A 16,710-nucleotide genomic window follows, 5' to 3' on the forward strand; every position below is an offset into this window, starting at 1 on the left:
CGTCAAATCGCCAAATCGCAGCTCTCCCGCGTGGTTGCGCCTTAGCGAGCACAGAGCACTGGCGCTGCTAGCCTCATCGGACAAGGCTGCCAAGAGTTTCCCCTACCTTTCAGGCGGCAAGTCGTCGTGACTTAGTTGATACGCGTAAAAATGGCCCCAGGTCAAGTCTCTAGTACTTGCATACCTAATAAAGCTGCCGAGCTTGCGGGATCGGTGACCCTACCGGCGCCAACGACCCACTTTAATTCCTTCAACGAACGGCCGATTGCCGGCCGCCACGACCAAGACTTTCCTTGTCGGGGCGGCCGCGAGAATGGCGCAATCCGCGCTTGCGGCTCTAATGCAGATTCCGCCCCAATAATTGAATTGCCGGTGTGACGGATGCAGCGCGGCGTCGAGTTGAATTCTTCCCAGAACGCCTTCAACTGAGTGTGGTTTGACTCCGTAGGCTATAACTAGCTCCAGGGCAGCCGCTGGGAGACCGTGCTTTTGTGCTTTCCTTGACCGGGATTCCTTCCTTCGATTTCTTCGATTGCCCTCTTTCCCCAGCTTTTCTCCCTCGACTCGCCCCTCCATCGTTGGCTCTCGCTCCTTGTCTTTTTTTTTTTTTTTTTTTTTTTTTTTCAACCCCGCCATGACTCCAGATTCCGTGCGCGAAGGCCAGCAGCGGCCGGTGTACGGTGAGTCACTTCTGTTGTTTCTTGGATTTCGTCCTTTCGTTTCAACCCTTCCTTACCTGCCCCCAAGCACACCTTTGCCTTTTCAAGAAGAATAGTGGCTGAATACTTCCAAGAAAGAGTTCGTTCGCAGCCGGAGAATCCGTTTGCGGAGCTCATTCCGCACCAGGAGATAGCCATCATCCCATCTTTCACGCTCGAGTCGGGCGTGACGCTTTACAATGTCCCTGTGGCATACACCACCAGGGGCACCCTCTCGCCCAACGCCGACAATGTCATGGTCATCTGCCACGCGCTCACCGGCAGCGCCGACGTGGGCGACTGGTGGGGTCCTCTCCTCGGTGGTCCTGGCCGGGCGTTCGACACATCGCGCTTCTTTGTCGTGTGCATGAACAGCTTGGGAAGCCCCTACGGCACTGCCAGTCCGGTTACCGCCAAGGACGGAGACCCCTCCAAAGGCCGGTATGGTCCAGAGTTTCCTCTTACCACCATTAGGGATGATGTCCGGTACGTTGTGATGTTCTTATCCTGGAGAGGTGTTGGTTCTCATGCTCATCATCATTATCATCATCATCACCCTTGTAGGTTGCACAAACTACTTCTCGACGACCTAGGCGTCAAACAGATTGCTGCCGTAATTGGCGGGTCGCTTGGTGGTATGTTCGTCCTCGAATGGGCGTACTTTGGAAAGGACTATGTGCGGTGCATTGTGCCCATCGCCACCTCGAGCAGGCACAGTGCCTGGGGTATCAGCTGGGGCGAGGCCCAGCGGCAATCCATCTATGCCGACCCCAAGTACGAAGACGGCTACTACTCGTTCTCCGACCCTCCCTCGACAGGGCTCGGTGCGGCGCGCATGGCCGCACTCCTGACATACAGGAGCCGAAACTCGTTCGAGTCCCGCTTCGGCCGTAACATTCCCGATCCCTCACGCCGGCAGACGATCCGCGAACGGCCCGCGCCCTCCACTCCCTCCGAGGCCCATTTCCACATCCATAACGACGGACACAAGTGGACGAAAAGCCCATCTCGCAGGGCCAGCGAGGCACAGCAAGCTCCCAAGAATGAGGGCTCGGGAAGTGCGTCCCCGGATCCGCAGTTCCACGGGTCAAAGAACGGCAGCCTTACGGGCGGCGAGGTCATCCCGCCGACTTCGACCTATTTCTCGGCCCAGTCATATCTACGCTACCAGGGTAACAAGTTCGTCAAGCGCTTCGACAGCAACTGCTACATCGCGATGACTCGGAAACTGGATACGCACGACGTGAGCCGGGGCCGTGCTGGGACGATAGCCGAGGCGCTGGCCATGATTGAGCAGCCAACCTTGGTTCTCGGCATCGAGAGCGATGGGTTGTTCACTTTTGCGGAGCAGGAAGAATTGGCAGAGCACATCAAGAACGCGCGGCTAGAGCGGATTGACAGTCCCGAGGGTCACGATGCCTTCCTACTGCAGTTTGAGCAAGTCAACCACTACATCCTGGACTTCTTGAGGGAGGTCCTTCCGGATATCATGAACAAGGACACCGACGGTGCGGTGGTGGAGAGCTCGGTTGGAGAGTTGACCAAGAGCAGCACGTTTGGCGAAGCCGAGGTTGAGGATATCACGGCATGGTAGTGGCCGTTGAGCATTGAGCTTTCAAAATCATCAACAAATCAGCCCCGTTTGTCCCAATGTCGTTACCGGGCTACCTGCGCCGGCTCCCCTGGAAGTAGCGCCCACGCTGTGCACATATGCGGCAGTTACACCACATTGGAGGAGTCATGCAACTAAGCAGTCAGAAGGATGCGGTGGTTATGCAGGAGCTTGCATTGGCTTGTCAAATCTCCGACCCGTTTGCGATCACGTTCGGCGCGGCAACGTGGGGGCGCCTCGGTCGAGCGGCGCACCCCGCGAGAACGTGCCGCAGAACGTGCCGCAGAATGTGCCGCAGAACGTGCTCTGCACTCCACGATCGGAAAACGACAACTCAGACTCAAGGCGGCACCTGTATCTAGGTACTTGGAGTATATCGCTGCTGTCTGTTCAACTCAGATGATCTCGCTGCGGAATAAAACAGGCGGAGATGCGGCGTATACGAGGAAGAAGAGAAAGGACCGTCCTGAGGAAATAAATAAAAAAAATAAATAGAAGCAAAAAACAATAAACCACCCTTGACAAGTCTGCATCCAGCACGATCATGGTCCTCAGCACTAGGGTTCCGCAATCACTCGGTCCATTTCTCGCCCTTTTACTCTCAAAGACCATTTCTGGTCTACTCCGGCTTCTGCCCATACACGACGTGGCTAATAGCACATGTCAGACTCATCAGCTTACGGAAGCGGGACGGAGCGGGGAAGTATGGATAAGGAAAGAAAGAGAAAAAGATAGGTAGCAACAAAGGAGGAAGAAAGAAAATGAAAAAAAAAAAAAAAACCATGTCAAGAGGGGAAGGGAGAGACTCACAGTTCAAACAGCGCATGCACGCTCGGGTCGGCCAGGTCCTTCCGCACCTGCTCCAGCAGGGCCCAGATCTCGTCCTCCTTCCAGCCGAGCACGGTGGTGTACAGGCGCATGGAGAGGCCGTCGAGGCCGTTGAGCACCTGGGCCAGGTTCCAGGCGCCGACCTCCTTGAGCAGCGGGTTCCGCGCCCAGGGCCCGATGGGGACGCGGTAGCGGCGGGCGGTGACGCCGGCGAACCCGGCCGCCTTGACCCAGCCCTCCAGCTTCGACCCCGGGTTGGGGTCGCGCCCGAGCGAGAACGCGGCGTCCGTCAGCCTGCCGTTCCACCGGCGCAGCGCGTGCGACTCGGTCAGGGAGCCGTCTTCCGAGTAGTAGGTCAGGTTGAAGTCCTGGAACTCGGCGTACCCGCCCGGGTTGAGGTTCCTGTTCGAGTGGTTGTGTGTTGTTCTTAGTATTATTGGTCATGGTAAAGTGAATTGGATGAGTGATGATGATGATGATGATGAGGAGGAGGATAGAGAGGGAATAAAAAGGGGAGGTGTGTGGGAGAAACGAACTCGTAAATCTGGGACATCAGTTTCGGCCAGTCGTGGATGGACGCTGCCATGTAGCGGCAGAAGATCCAGTCAAACTTGGCCGGGTGCACCCATGGGTCTTCAACATCGTCGACTTCAAACTTGACGTTGGGTGGGACGAACGAGGGTTGGTTGGCGGAGAGGTCGTTGCCGATAACCTGAGCAGGCCGAAGAGAGTGAGGAGGTCAGTAATATATCCGGGCGCCCGGTGAAAGGGAGGTGCGCGAGGATAAGGGCGAGAGGGGGGTGGGGGTGGGTGGTGGTGGTGGTGGTGGGAATCGGGTAGGGGTCGCGTGTGGAAAGACGAACAGTAGCGTCGGGAAACTCGTCGGCGATGGATATTGCCCCTTTGGCAGGAAGTCAATGTCATGAGCATGTGAGTATAAGGCTTTCTTCTTGTTCTTGTTTTTTTTTTTCCTCTGATAGAGGCAGTCTGGGGTAGCTGGCTTACAAATGCCGTTTCCAGTACCGATATCCAAGATGCGATGAGTCTTGGATTTGTCGATGGGCGCGGTGTAGAGTCCCCCGATGAGGCGTGTCACGATATTATGGAGAAGCATCAGGCGCTCCATTTCCTTCTCGTCGTTCGGACGCGAGTACCCTTGCGGTCACACAGCTTCCAGTTCAGCACCCACACTCATACACTCGAGGCATAGGGGGGCAGCGTGAAGCCTAGCAAGTCTCAAGGTGAAATCATGGCTTGAAACGTACTTCCGTGTCGAAAAGCATGGTATCGACGGCCGTATTCAATGGGATAGTCGACCACGCTCGAGGCCAAGGAGGTCGTGTAGCTCGGCTCTCCGCTATGCGGTGGTGCAGCCGTGTTAGTTGGTTCAGCGACTTGCCTTTATCAGGACCGAACAGAGAGAGATCATGAGGCTTCGAGTTTGAGAAGCCTCACTCACACCGTGTCATCAAGGTCGTCGGCCAGCTAGATCAAGGAGACAATCAGTGTCAAGTTCTTATCTTTTCCTGCGAGATATGCTTGAGCATGATGATGAAAGACTCAGTATTCCGTACAGTGGCGTCCACTTCAATCCTCTCTGTCTCGTGCTCGGTCCATGTTTTCTTAGGGGATGAAGCCCCTGCCAATTCGTCTGAGTCTGCCATTCCGTGAAGTCTCGTTTGGCTCACTCGTGCGTATGCAAAAGGGTCGTGCCCGGTCGACGGCGAGATTATGAGGGTATAAAGATGCGATGAGCGGGGTTCACGACAAGTTGACCAGTCAAGTGTGGTGCAGAAAGGGGTTGGTTACATTTGGGTCCCGGGGCTCATGCTGCTTTAGTGTAATTATCCAGCGGGCTTCGCTTTGTTGGTGCGGTGTATCGGGAGCACTAACCGGTTTTTGACAAATGGTTCCTACATCCTTGTTGACTGCCTGATGCTGCAAGAAGCAGGTAAGTCGACGAGACGGATAACATAGGATCAATCGTACATACATACAAATTAACCGAACGCTAGTAAGTAATCCATATCCCTCGTGCGCACACTACTCCGTACTGTATGTCGTATGTATTGTGACCCACACAACCCTGGTGTTAGGTACACTACTACTGCTTCCGCCTCTATATTTTTCCTCCTTGCCGCGCCCCTTGGGGACATACTGTACGTAAAAGCTGGCCAGCAACCTCTTGTATAAAACACACTCAGAGTAACACAGCCCTAAAGAGGCTTGCTTGATCGGGGGTATAAGTCAAGAAAAAAAAAAAAGAAAAGAGCCAACGCCCGCCAACTCGGCCGCTCAATCTGCGGCTCCCGCCTCCAAACAAGAAAATGATGATGAGCAGATATCAATCCCCAGTCGCGATAATACCAAATCACCCTTGCCATTCATCCCAACAACTCCAGCCCACTCATGCCGTGCCCTCCATCAATAGCTGCGATCCACAAACGGCGCGAAGCTTCTACCCTCGTACCGCTCGTCATCTATCTCCATCGACATGTCGCCCTCCCCTCCCTCGTCCGTCTCTCCCATGGTCTGCTCGATCCTCCGCTTGGCAGCGGTCCCGGGCGCCCTGTTACCAGCCTCTCCCGGCTGGGCCGGGCCCTGCTGCTGCTGCTGCTGCTGGTGATGATGATGCTGCCCCCCGGTTGCCCCGACGTCGCCCCTCGCCCGGAGTATGTCGCCGTACGTCTGGAGCTGAAACCTGAAGTCGTCCCCGAGGGCGACGCAGAAGCGCTTCAGCTGCATGAACTGCACCGCCTGCACCGTGTCGAGCCCGTACATGGCCATCAGGTACGCCGCCACCACGGCCGCGGACCGGTCGTTGCCCGTCTCGCACACGACCAGCACCCTGCCGGGCCTCTCGGCGCCGGCGCCGGCGCCGGCGCCAACCCCCTCCCGGGCGGCGGCCACCGCGAGCAGGTGCTGGTTCACCTTGGCGGCCGCGACGGGGAACGCGCCGACCAGCTCCCGCCCGTCGGCGACGTCGATGCCCTCCACCTCGACGCCCATCCCCTCGACGGCCCGGCGCACCCCGCTGACGAGCATGCCCTCGCCGCCCGTGCCCGTGGCGAAGCGGGCGTCGCGCGCGCACAGCACCATCGTGATGCCCTCGCGCTCCAGGAAGGCCCGGTCCTTGACGGCGCTGGCCGGGCCGAGGTACAGGTACGACAGGACCTGCTGGGCCTGGCGGCGCGACTCGTAGACCCATGTGGAGGAGCCGTCGCGGGCCGACTGCGGCAGGAGGCCCTGGGTGACGGTGTACAGCTCTTGCTGCGTGAGGCCGGCCGTGTGGACGGCGGAGGGGGAGGGGCGGATGGTCATGAGGACGTCGCTGTCGTGATTGGGGTCGTCCTCCTCCTCTAGAGTGCCCGCGCCGTTGCGGTCGTGCTTTGAACTGCTGCCCAGGCTGAGGCTGGAATGCATGGGTGGTGGAACGTGGATGTATGGCGGCGAGGGAGGGCGCGAAGAGTAGGGAGCTGTTGGGAAGACAGTGGACTGGAAGGAGGGAGCTATGCTCTCCTTGAGGGTTGGTGTTGGGCCATCCATCGTGGACCGAATAAGTGAACCAAAAAAAAAAAAAAAGAAAAAAAAGAGAAAAAAAAGAAAGAGACTGGGGGTGTTAGATGCGTGGCTGTCGTTGCGTGCTAAACTCCCCAAGCGACACTGATTTGCACAGCAGCAGCTTCCCGCTGAGACTCGCAAAGAAAAAAGCCGGCGTGCAACTTATGGAGCAGCAATGATATCCAGGACATCGGCGTTGAAGTCAACTGTTGATTGCGAACTGTTCGCCTGCTGCGGGGGAGGGATGGACGGTATGTGTGTGTGTCCAGATGAGCAGCGACAATTGAGCCAAGATCGTCGCCTTCTATCTATCAAGTTTGCCAGTGTGAGTGAGAAGCAGGAAAAAACAAGGCTTTAACATGTGGAATTCAGTTACAGCAATTTGCGTGTGTTCCAACAGTTGCTGACTGCAGCGATAAAGCATTGGCAGGTCCAAGTGGGAAGGTGTGAGGTCTAGGGCCGATGTTGCCTTGGTTTTGGGGGCGGGGGGGGGGGGGGGGGTTTGGTGGGGCAGTTTATATTGCCAGCGGAAGAATATGTTCAACCCGAACCCTCTTATGATTCCCAAAACGATGGCAGAAGACCACGATAATAAAAGAGTTCAAACACGCCAGAGGCCGCTACCCATGAGGTACGATGAGTCATCATGTGATAGAAACTGGTTGTTTTTCTGTTGAGATATCCCTTACGCAAAGCGACCCTTTATTTTTTTTTCCCTCTGTTTGAAAAAGAAAAAGGACAACATCAACAACAACAACAGAAAAGGCTTCGGACAACGACAGCAACAGCCTTCTCTATGGAGTTTGACTGTCTGCTTTCGGAGTGCTTTCCTTGGCCAATGGCGACGGCGTCTCGGGTGTCGCGGAGCGAGATTCCACACGGGGCGGCCGGCTCTTTGCCCCGGCAGTCAGCTTCTTGCGCTTTTTGTCCGAAGCATCGGAGGAGGAGCTCCCCTTGCGCGCGATGCCAGGATGGTCTTCCCCGTCGATCTTGGACGCGGGGGTTCGCGGCCCGTGCATGCCCGACATGCCCGACGACACACTCCCCCGGCGGGTGCTCGCGCTGCCGCTCCTCGTCCGCCTGTGCTCGCCGGCCACAGCCGCATGCCGCGGGTGGTGAGCCTTCTCGTGAGAGGTCGCCGGGGGCTTATCGGCCACCCTCCGTCCGGGAAGCCACCAGAACCAGCCTCCCTTCTGCTTGCTCAGCTTGCGATCCCGCTCCTTGAGCTTGGCCCGCAGCAGGGCGCGCCGCTCGTTCTCCTTCTCCCAGTATTCCGCCCTGTAGAACTCCCAGTTTTCCCTAAACGTGGGCGAAAACGGCTTGGCCAGCAGCAGAAGCTTGACGTAGTCTCCGCCGGGAGCCAAGTCCTCCTCGTGGCCGCCCCTCTCCTCGTCCCGGTTGTTGACGTGCACCGCCGGGTGGCTTTCCCGTGTCAGGTTCAGCTCCCTGTCCACCTCTCTCAGCAGAGACGGCTCCACCCAGCGGTACGAGCTCCCGTTATCCGAGAAGAGACCGTATGTCAGGAACCAGCCGATCGTGCTGAGGGCCTCCTTCCACCAGGGCCGCTTCAGGACGACCAGCTTGCAGTTGAAGCCGCGCAGGCCGCGGTTGGAGACGGCGAGCCACCGCCTGGGCCAGCGCACGCCGCGCTCCCAGATGCCCGTGGCCCAGACGAGCAGGCCCGTGATGATGCCGGCGAGGAAGCACATGTGCTCGGTGGTCTCGATGACCCAGTAGACGCTGCCGCCGACTCCGCGGCCGTCCTCGCGCGGGGCGAAGAAGAGGGCGTAGCCGAAGAAGGCGGTCCACAGGGTCAGCAGGGTCAGGAAGAAGGTGTGGTGGCGGCGGCGGGCGCGCAGCTCGAGGTACTGGGCGCGCAGGGAGGCTTCGAGGATGAGCAGGTTGAGGTAGATCATCGAGGGGGAGCTCGGCGTGTGTGAGAGAGGGTCGCCGATCTTGCCCGAAGCCGGCGGGGAATCGGAGGACCCGATCGGGGTGGTGCCGCCGACGACTTTGGCGGGGTCCTGCCCCGGGAGGGTGACCGGGGCGCCTTTGACGATGGAGTCGAGCGAGTCGGCCATTGTGTCGGAATTCCCCGCGGGGGGGGGGGGGGGAGGGGGAGGAGGAGGGAGTAAGCAGCCGATGAACGAAATAAAAAAAACCACGGAGATATCCGGCCCAAGGCCAGGGGAGATGGGTGCCGCAGCCCCCTCCGGAGGGACGGGATGCCGATGGGATGCCGATGGGATGCCGAGTCAGGAGACAAACGGTCGGTCCAAAGAAACCTGGTAAGGTGTGCACGTATGAGGACCTAATATTAGGGATGGGTTGCGGCGTAACACGAGCCCGCCGATATGGGACCGCGTCAGCGCGTCGGGCCTAGCCGCATGCAGACAAGAAAAAAAAAATAAAAATAAAAGTGTGCCTGGGTCCTGTAGTGTATGTGCGGAGTTTAGGAAAATTATCGCCGCCCCGGCAAGTCTGGGCCCTTGAGTCCGGATGCAAGTGCCCGCAGTGGCGGGTTGGCAGCTGGTGCTGATGAATGGGGATGGAATTTTTGGATGGGCCGGAAAGCCTCCAGCTTCCACAGCTGCAGGTGCTAGGTAACTTGGGGCGCGCGGTGAAGTGATGGGGCAAGGGTCTCAGGGCAGTCCCCTGTTTGGTGCCAACGTCATCAGGTTACCTAGTGTAATCCGTACTTTTTGCGGGTTCCAGGGGGGGGCTCCACTCCCATTCAACCATTCTACCAGGTACGGAGTGCCTCCGCAGCGCCTGTCGATCGGCCCGCGGGACGACGCAAAATCCGATTTGGCCACGACTCTGGCTGTAGCGAGCGGTTTCCGGGGAATAACTCGCCGACGGGAGGCCGGACGATGCAGCACAACCACGTTCTGATAAGGGGCGGCGTCCTCAACGCGCGTCCCTCCCTCACGCCATGTTTAAAACCTACACCGCCGCCACTTTTCTGCTGCCGAAGCGACTGAAGCTCGCCTCGTTGCTCCCTCCGCAGCCCACCGCCCTCTCGACCGACGCCTCCCTCTCCCCGCAACAGGACCCTCGCCAGCCCATCCTCCTCGCCTCACACCAGGCCATGTCACAAACCCGCGCCGACAGCCCGCCTCGGCCCCAGCGCCCGATGGCCTACTTCCCGCTGGGGTACAAAGAAGCTGTTCAGCAATGGGTTCGTCTGCTCTCTCCTTTGCTCCCCTGTTCCCCGCTCCCCGCTCCCCGCTCCCCGCTTCCCGATTCCCGCCACGAAGCCGCACACAACCGCTAACCTCCTGACCGACGACACAGTGGGCGAGTGTATCTTCTCGACAGGCCGAGCGCAACGTCCTCGCCTTCGTCCCTTACCTCCGGGAAGCCAGCGCCGAAACGGTGGTGGGCTCGCAATTACAGGATCTCGCCAATTGCGACCCGTTCGGCCTCAGAGTGTGGAGGACATCCATGGTGGAGCTGTCCGGCAAAAACCGGGCCCTGAACGAGCTGTCGATCGAGCGCGTCGGGGAGCAGGCGGACGATACCTTGGTCATGCTTCACGGCTACGGCGCCGGCCTCGGTTTCTTCTACAAGAACTTTGAGCCGCTCAGCCGCGCACGAGGGTGGAAGTTGTACGCGCTCGACATGCTCGGCATGGGCAATTCCTCGAGACCGCCCTTCAAGATCCGCGCCAAGGACCCCAAGGAGAAGATTGCCGAGGCGGAGGGCTGGTTCATCGACGCGCTCGAGGAGTGGCGCAAGATCCGCAAGATCGAAAAGTTCACCCTGCTCGGCCACTCGCTGGGCGGCTATCTCGCCGTGTCCTACGCCCTGAAATACCCCGGCCGGCTCAACAAGCTCATCCTCGCCTCGCCCGTCGGCGTCCCCGAGGACCCCTGGGCCATCGACTCCTCCATGCCCGAGCCGCAAGAGTCGACGCTGGCCAACGAGTTCACCCAGGACCAGGAGAGCATCGTCAAGGGCGAGCCCGCCCGAGTCCGCGCCCCGGCGGCCGACAACAAGTCCACCACCACCATCGCCGCCCCTCCCAAGCGGCCCATCCCGAGCTGGCTCGTCTGGCTCTGGGACGCCAACGTGTCCCCCTTCAGCATCGTCCGCATGGCCGGCCCGCTCGGCCCGCGCTTCGTCTCGGGCTGGACCTTCCGCCGCTTCAACCACCTCCCGCCCGCCGAGAAGGACGCGCTGCACATGTACAGCTACTCGCTCTTCCGCCAGCGCGGCAGCGGCGAGTACGCCCTCCCCTACCTCCTCGCCCCGGGCGCCTACGCCCGCAGCCCCCTCATCAACCGCATCCAGGACGTCGGCCGGCAGGTCCTCCGCCCGGCCACCGACACGACCCCCGCCGTGCGCGAGACCGGCATCCCCGTCGTCTTCATGTACGGCGAGAACGACTGGATGGACGTCGCGGGCGGGTACGCGGCCGAGGAGAAGCTCAAGCAGCGCCGCGTCCAGGCCCTGCTGAACGCCACCGACGACGAGAAGCGCAGGGAGAACGGGTCCGCCAAGGTGATCGTCGTCCGCAAGGCCGGCCACAACTTGTACCTGGACAACCCGGACGAGTTCAACGAGGTCGTGCTGAGAGAGATGGAGGAGACAAGGCAGAGACGCTTGAGGTTGGGGGAGTGAAAAAGCAAACACAAAATGGCAAGGAGGTCCAGCCCGTCTTGGTTCTTTGACCCGATGATTTTCAAATATGTTGTTCATCTAATTAGATGATGCATGATGGGCGTTGAGGTTGCAGTCTCCTGTCGAGGACTAGACAGGATTGACCTTTGGAATTTGACTGCGAGGCGTGGGCGTAAAATCACTTCTAGGGCAGCTGGCTTTTTTCCCTTTATTTGGATCGTATTATACCACACCTAGTATATAGAGGCCGCGGCTCAGAGCTCGTGGTTGCTGATAGCCTGTCGAATATATTCAAGCACGTACATTCAAAACTCAACCATGACAACTTTCCAAGAGTTGGGACACGTTGAGCGGATATGGAAGCCCGCAGTGGGCTTGCTGACTCTCAAGACAACCGTCGATCCAAGAGCCTTCAGAAACCATGACTCTGCACTAAAAAAATCGTAAGATCGGCGGGCGACAACTGAAAACGAGAACCGCGCAGAATAGACAGAAGCCATGTTCTACATGTACCAACTGCCCGACGCCATTAGGTGTCACAGAGGCCTGCTATGCCCGCGCACTAACAGAACGTGATGGCTATTACAGTTTGTATCTAAACAAGCCGAGGGAAGGAATATCATAAAACCCAGAGCGAAGGGCGGACAGGCCTCGGAAACGCCTATATCCACCTTCCCTCGATAAAAGAACTCCATCCGCAAACCACAGCTTTGCGCATAACAAGAAAAGAGAGAGAAAGAAGAAGAAGAAGAAAAAGAAAAAATAAAGACCAAGCCATGCTGACTGCCCAGTCCCTTTTCAGATCAGGCTATCCTCGCGGAACGAACAAGACAATTCTGAACAACTGCGGCACACCCTACCCCAACAACGAACTCGCCCACAGTCTCCTTCTCCCGTAGAGGCTCAATATCCATCACGTCCGGGAGAGTCCACATCACCACCCAACCCCCCCTTTTCTTCCCCAAAAGACAATAATCAGAAATGGGCCGACTCGGGCACCTCCTTCCCCTCCTGTCTCTCGCTATCTCCTTGCTTCTCATTCCCTTGCGCACCCTCTTACGCGCCGCCCACGCCAGTATCAGCGGCATCCGACCCGTCGCTGTGCGTACCGGGCCTCGGGGCAAAAGGGATGAAACCGGTGCTACTAAACACCGGCAGGTCCTTCTTCTTGATGGGCGACGGCACAGGCGTAGCGGACACGTTCGGCGGCAGCCACTGTAGCTGCTGGTTTTGTTGTTGCGGCTGCTCTGCCGCGGACTGGGGAGGCGGTCCCGGGGTTGGACCCTCGGGTTGGTAGTGGACAAAGGAATCTTCGCTGGTGTGCGGGGGAGTGGCATCGTTTTTGAGGGGCGTCTCCGTGAGCGCTGGTGGCGGTGAGCTTGCTGGGAGGGGTACGTGACGCGGGTCTGTTGGTGGCGGGGAAGCGACTGACGGGGTTGTTGCAATGTTCCTGTCTTCTTCTGCGGGCGGCGTTGAGGGGTTGACGGGGGTTTGGATCTGGGGTGCCTGTGGCGCCGGAGACGGGGTTGGTGAGGGCAGCTGATGTTCGGTTTCCGAGGTTAGGTAGGAGTTATTGTTGTTGCTGTTGGTGGTGGTGGTGGTGGTGGTGGTGGTGTCAGCAGCACCGGGTGTAGATTGCGAAGGAGATCCATCTCCCGCGGCCGGCGGGGGCCCGGGAACGGTCTTGGCCTGTGAAAGCTTTTCTCTCGCCAGGCGTTCCCGCTCACGAGCTTCCTTCTGTGCCTTGGTGACCACCGTGATCTTGATCTTCTTCATCTCGCCGGCCAGCTTGTCCACCGCGTCGCCGGCTTTGTCGGCCGATGATGCAGCAGTGACATTCGCAGAAGGGGTAGTCTGTGCCGGCGCTCCGTTTGCGGGGCCAGTGGACTTCTTCCCCTTGGGTGCACGAGGCACTGCCTCCTTCTTGGTCGGGGCTCTAGTCTTCTTAACCTGGAGGTTGCTGCTGCCGCCGGGCCCGGCAACATCCGATGAGGCTTCGGCATTGTTCACCACTTCCTGCTTCGAGCTGCTGCGAATCGGGACGATTCGAGGAACCGACGGTGGCACTTCTGAGCTCTCGGAAGAGACAGCGGTCGACGCCGCGCTAAGACGCCGTGACGGCCGAGACTGCTTGCCAGGAACCGAAGTGGCTCCGCGTGATCCAGCCTCTGTGTCAAGAACCGCCGGCCCGGCCACGGTCTTTCGCCTGGTCTTACGATCTACGTCGTCGTCAACAGGCGGGGGTTTCGGCTTTCGTTCCCGTAGTCCCATTCTAGTGGGCGGCCGGTCTTCTGGGGCAGAAGAGGCCGTCGGAGGAGCGGATCCGGCCAGGGCCGCCTGGCGCTCACGCCTAATCCTGGTAGCGTCGGCATTGAGCTCTTCAACAGTGCAGCTGGCCGTTTGACGCCCGCTTGGAATCAGTAGTCTGCTCAGCTGCACCGTGGCGATGGCCCAAGGAACCTCCGGCGGCGGCGGCAGCTGGAACGAGACCCGAGACGCTCCGTTACTCGTGGTTGGGGACAACACAGAACCGCTCCGATTCTTGGGGTTGACAGCTTTCGCTTGAGACGCCTGAGTAGGTGATGAGTAGGTAGGTGGCGGAGTGTTGCGGATGACTCGGGGTGCCGGCACAGGCGCAGCAAGGGTAGCCTCAAGCTGCTCGAGTTGCGCAGTAGACCACCACGACGACTCGTACCGCCGAACGCCCCGCTCACTGGCACTAGAGTCTTTCCGAGCGCGCTGCTGGGTGAACTGCTGGCCGGTCTCCGAAGCCCCGCTACCAAGCTCCTGGTCCTTGTTGCTAGGCCCATCTCCGGCGAGACCGCAGAGGTGGCTGAAGACACCAGAACAGAGCGCGCGATCACTGTAGCCTCCTTCCAGGACGCTGATGATGCGGCCTTCTACGCTCGTCCCCTCTTCGGCCGCAAGACGGACGACGTCACGGGTGAAGCGGGCGTAGAACTCTGTCGGCACGTTGACGTTGTGTCGCTGCATGCCGGGGTCCTCATACTCGCTCGCGTCGAAGCCGGCCGACAGGAAGATGGCAGCTCTTGAATTCAGGCCCGACGCCTTGAGGCGCTCGGTGTGGCTCCTTAGGTAAGCGCGCGTCTTTTCTAGGAGAACCGCATACTTGGACTCGTACAGGGCCCAGAAGTCGGCCTCGGTCTTCCAGCCTTGCAGGTGTACGTTCCAGATGCTCTGGCCGTGCGCGCCGTCGATGCAGACACTTGCGTTCCTAACCTTTTCTTCGTCGCCCATCTCGCACGGATAAGAGTTGATGTCGTGGAGGCTGAAATAGCCGATCGACGTCTTCTTCCACCAGGCCGCGTTCTTAGCCAAGCCGACGCCTCGGGCGTTATGCTGCCAGGCAATCGCCTGGGAGCCGTCCCCGTGGTGCAGGTCGAAGTCGATGATGGCGGCGTGCGTCAAGCCATGGCTGAGCACGCCGTGCATGATGCCGACGTGGACATTGTTGACCCAACAAAAGCCCGAAGGGTGGGAAGCCGAGCAGTGATGCCCGGGTGGCCGAATGGCGACGAACGCCCGGCGCGGCCCCTGAGGTTGAAAGACGGCGTCGACGGCGTCACACACGCCGCCGAGCGCCCCTTCAATAGCCTCTAGCGACTCCGAGCAGAGGTACAGATCGCCCTCGTGGAACTTCTGCGGCGCTTCTGCGTTCGCGCCTCGGTCGATGTCTGGCCGCTGAAGCTCTTTACCGCCCCCGACCAGTTTCGCCTCGGCTGTCTCGCACATCATCTTCAATTCCTCCATCCACTTTGTCCCATGCACGTTGGTCACCGTCTGCGATCCCAGGGACAGGCGCCGGGTGGATTTCTGGATCCGGAAGGGTATTGAGGGAAGCGAGGCAGCGTCCGTGTCCGGGTGGAGGGGGAATGCGCCATCCTGATGCCGTTCGCCCAGTCGCACGTACGCTGCCGACAAGCCCAGGACACAGGCCTTAATCCTCTCGGGTCGCTCGACGATGGTGCTGAGTTGGGCCCGCGACGCCCGCGGGCGGGAGTACCGATGGCCATAGCAGGCGTCTTGAAGGATCACGACGGTCTCGGCTCGGCGGGTAGGCTCTGGGCCATGATGTATGTCCAACTCGGCCTTGAAGTGGTCGGTGGCGATGGAATGGGGGGTCGGGATGACGATCTCTGGCAGCTCAGGGGACACGCTTCGGAGGGGCGATCTGCCCGATCTAACCCTGCTAGACGGCAAGATGCTCCCGGAACTCGCGCGACGAGACGGAGTGACGGTGTTTGCGGAATGGAGCGAGTTCAACGAGGCCTTGCGCAGCAGAGTTGGAGTGGCAGACTGAGAAGGGTGAAGTACCGAAGCAGAGGAGGAACAGCGAAGGGGACTGCGCACCGCATTGCCCGGGGACGGAAAACTGGGCGAGCGGTCAGTGGCCGTCTTGAGGGGGGCAGGTCCGGCGGGACGGACGGAACGGGGAGAGCGGGGTGTTTTGGCGGGAGGAGATGTTGAGATGGTTAGGCGGTCCAAAGACTGCGCGAGGTCTCCTCCGTCGCCCTCCTTCCCATCATTGTTGCTGCTTGGTCGATCCACTGGCGCAGACATTCTGTCGTGGGGAATACGGTGCTACCGGGGAGAATTTCCAAAGCATGGAACCCGACCGCAGCGCGAAATTGCTCAGGACTGTTGTGTCAACATTCAAGAGCACCGACGAATTGCCGCGAGTATTCCTCAGATATGAATAGTGGGGGGAGAGGAAAGCACGATTCGACTAATTTGGCCAATCAAGGTAGCCAAGTGCCACCTTTGAAAAGCATACCAGGGAGGTCCGAAAGGCGGGCGCGAAACGATGCAGATGACAGTCGGATGGCCGTTGAGGTGAGTTGGGATGGCGCATGCATCGCCCCTCTGCGGGCACTCTTAGTACCTGTAGGAAAGCTACAGGTACTTCGTACTTGCTATGTATTAAACAAAACACGCGCACAGGCGCGTCGCTGGGACACCTGGGGACGTCATAGGCAGACTGAGGGGGGCGGCCAATTCACGTGATTTCCAATGAACGCAAATTGCGGGTCCAGCTGGTGCATCTCATTGCTCGCCTTCGTCAGCAGGCCCAGCGGCATCCCCATTCCTCGGTCGAGCATCGTAATCAAGACCAACGAGGGGTACTCCTTTCCTATCTGCTCACACATACTAGTACGGATGGTTTGCATAGCTTCAATCGTCGCTATGAACTTCGTGTACAGCCATGCATGGTGTAGGGAATAGCTCCGCACTCGAAAAAAAGGAAGGAAAGAAAGAAGAAAGTAACCAGCAATTTCCCCTCCACCATTGTTCCAGCCTTCAGCCGTGCCCCTTGCCCCTTTCCAGCACTCTTCGGAGGGTGCGAGATTACGCAGGTCAGGGCCG

The 16,710-nt window shown here is 59.2% G+C and overlaps 6 protein-coding genes across 6 annotated transcripts; 2 read left to right on the forward strand and 4 right to left on the reverse strand.

Annotated features, from left to right (window-relative positions):
• The first annotated feature begins 629 nt into the window (after positions 1 to 629).
• On the forward strand, positions 630 to 2,573 carry MYCTH_2310192 (uncharacterized protein). Its single transcript, XM_003665889.1, has one exon. The coding sequence runs from the start codon at positions 955 to 957 to the stop codon at positions 2,290 to 2,292; it is 1,338 nt and encodes a 445-aa protein (XP_003665937.1). The 5' UTR covers positions 630 to 954; the 3' UTR covers positions 2,293 to 2,573.
• Positions 2,574 to 4,844, reverse strand: MYCTH_2310196 (uncharacterized protein). Its single transcript, XM_003665890.1, has 8 exons — positions 4,713 to 4,844; positions 4,598 to 4,623; positions 4,404 to 4,495; positions 4,144 to 4,293; positions 4,002 to 4,039; positions 3,675 to 3,850; positions 3,121 to 3,540; positions 2,574 to 2,960 (listed from the first exon to the last, which is right to left on the reverse strand). Exons 1-8 carry the CDS (start codon positions 4,800 to 4,802, stop codon positions 2,930 to 2,932), a joined length of 1,023 nt encoding a protein of 340 aa, XP_003665938.1. The 5' UTR covers positions 4,803 to 4,844; the 3' UTR covers positions 2,574 to 2,929.
• A 503-nt stretch (positions 4,845 to 5,347) lies between these two features.
• On the reverse strand, positions 5,348 to 6,715 carry MYCTH_2310200 (uncharacterized protein). The gene has a single exon (XM_003665891.1). It carries the CDS (start codon positions 6,682 to 6,684, stop codon positions 5,563 to 5,565), a length of 1,122 nt encoding a protein of 373 aa, XP_003665939.1. The 5' UTR covers positions 6,685 to 6,715; the 3' UTR covers positions 5,348 to 5,562.
• A 704-nt stretch (positions 6,716 to 7,419) lies between these two features.
• Positions 7,420 to 8,796, reverse strand: MYCTH_2310201 (uncharacterized protein). The gene has a single exon (XM_003665892.1). The coding sequence runs from the start codon at positions 8,778 to 8,780 to the stop codon at positions 7,494 to 7,496; it is 1,287 nt and encodes a 428-aa protein (XP_003665940.1). The 5' UTR covers positions 8,781 to 8,796; the 3' UTR covers positions 7,420 to 7,493.
• Positions 8,797 to 9,495: 699 nt separating this feature from the next.
• On the forward strand, positions 9,496 to 11,478 carry MYCTH_2310203 (uncharacterized protein). Its single transcript, XM_003665893.1, has 2 exons — positions 9,496 to 9,880; positions 9,997 to 11,478. Exons 1-2 carry the CDS (start codon positions 9,635 to 9,637, stop codon positions 11,323 to 11,325), a joined length of 1,575 nt encoding a protein of 524 aa, XP_003665941.1. The 5' UTR covers positions 9,496 to 9,634; the 3' UTR covers positions 11,326 to 11,478.
• Positions 11,479 to 12,417: 939 nt separating this feature from the next.
• On the reverse strand, positions 12,418 to 15,894 carry MYCTH_29375 (uncharacterized protein; the record flags this gene model as incomplete). Its single annotated transcript, XM_003665894.1, has 1 exon — positions 12,418 to 15,894. A coding segment is annotated over one exon (3,477 nt), but the record flags the coding sequence as incomplete, so codon positions are not given.
• Positions 15,895 to 16,710: the final 816 nt, after the last annotated feature.

The sequence above is a fragment of the Thermothelomyces thermophilus genome, chromosome 6 (genome assembly GCF_000226095.1).
Source record: "Thermothelomyces thermophilus ATCC 42464 chromosome 6, complete sequence".
NCBI classification, from domain to species: Eukaryota; Fungi; Ascomycota; class Sordariomycetes; order Sordariales; family Chaetomiaceae; genus Thermothelomyces; species Thermothelomyces thermophilus.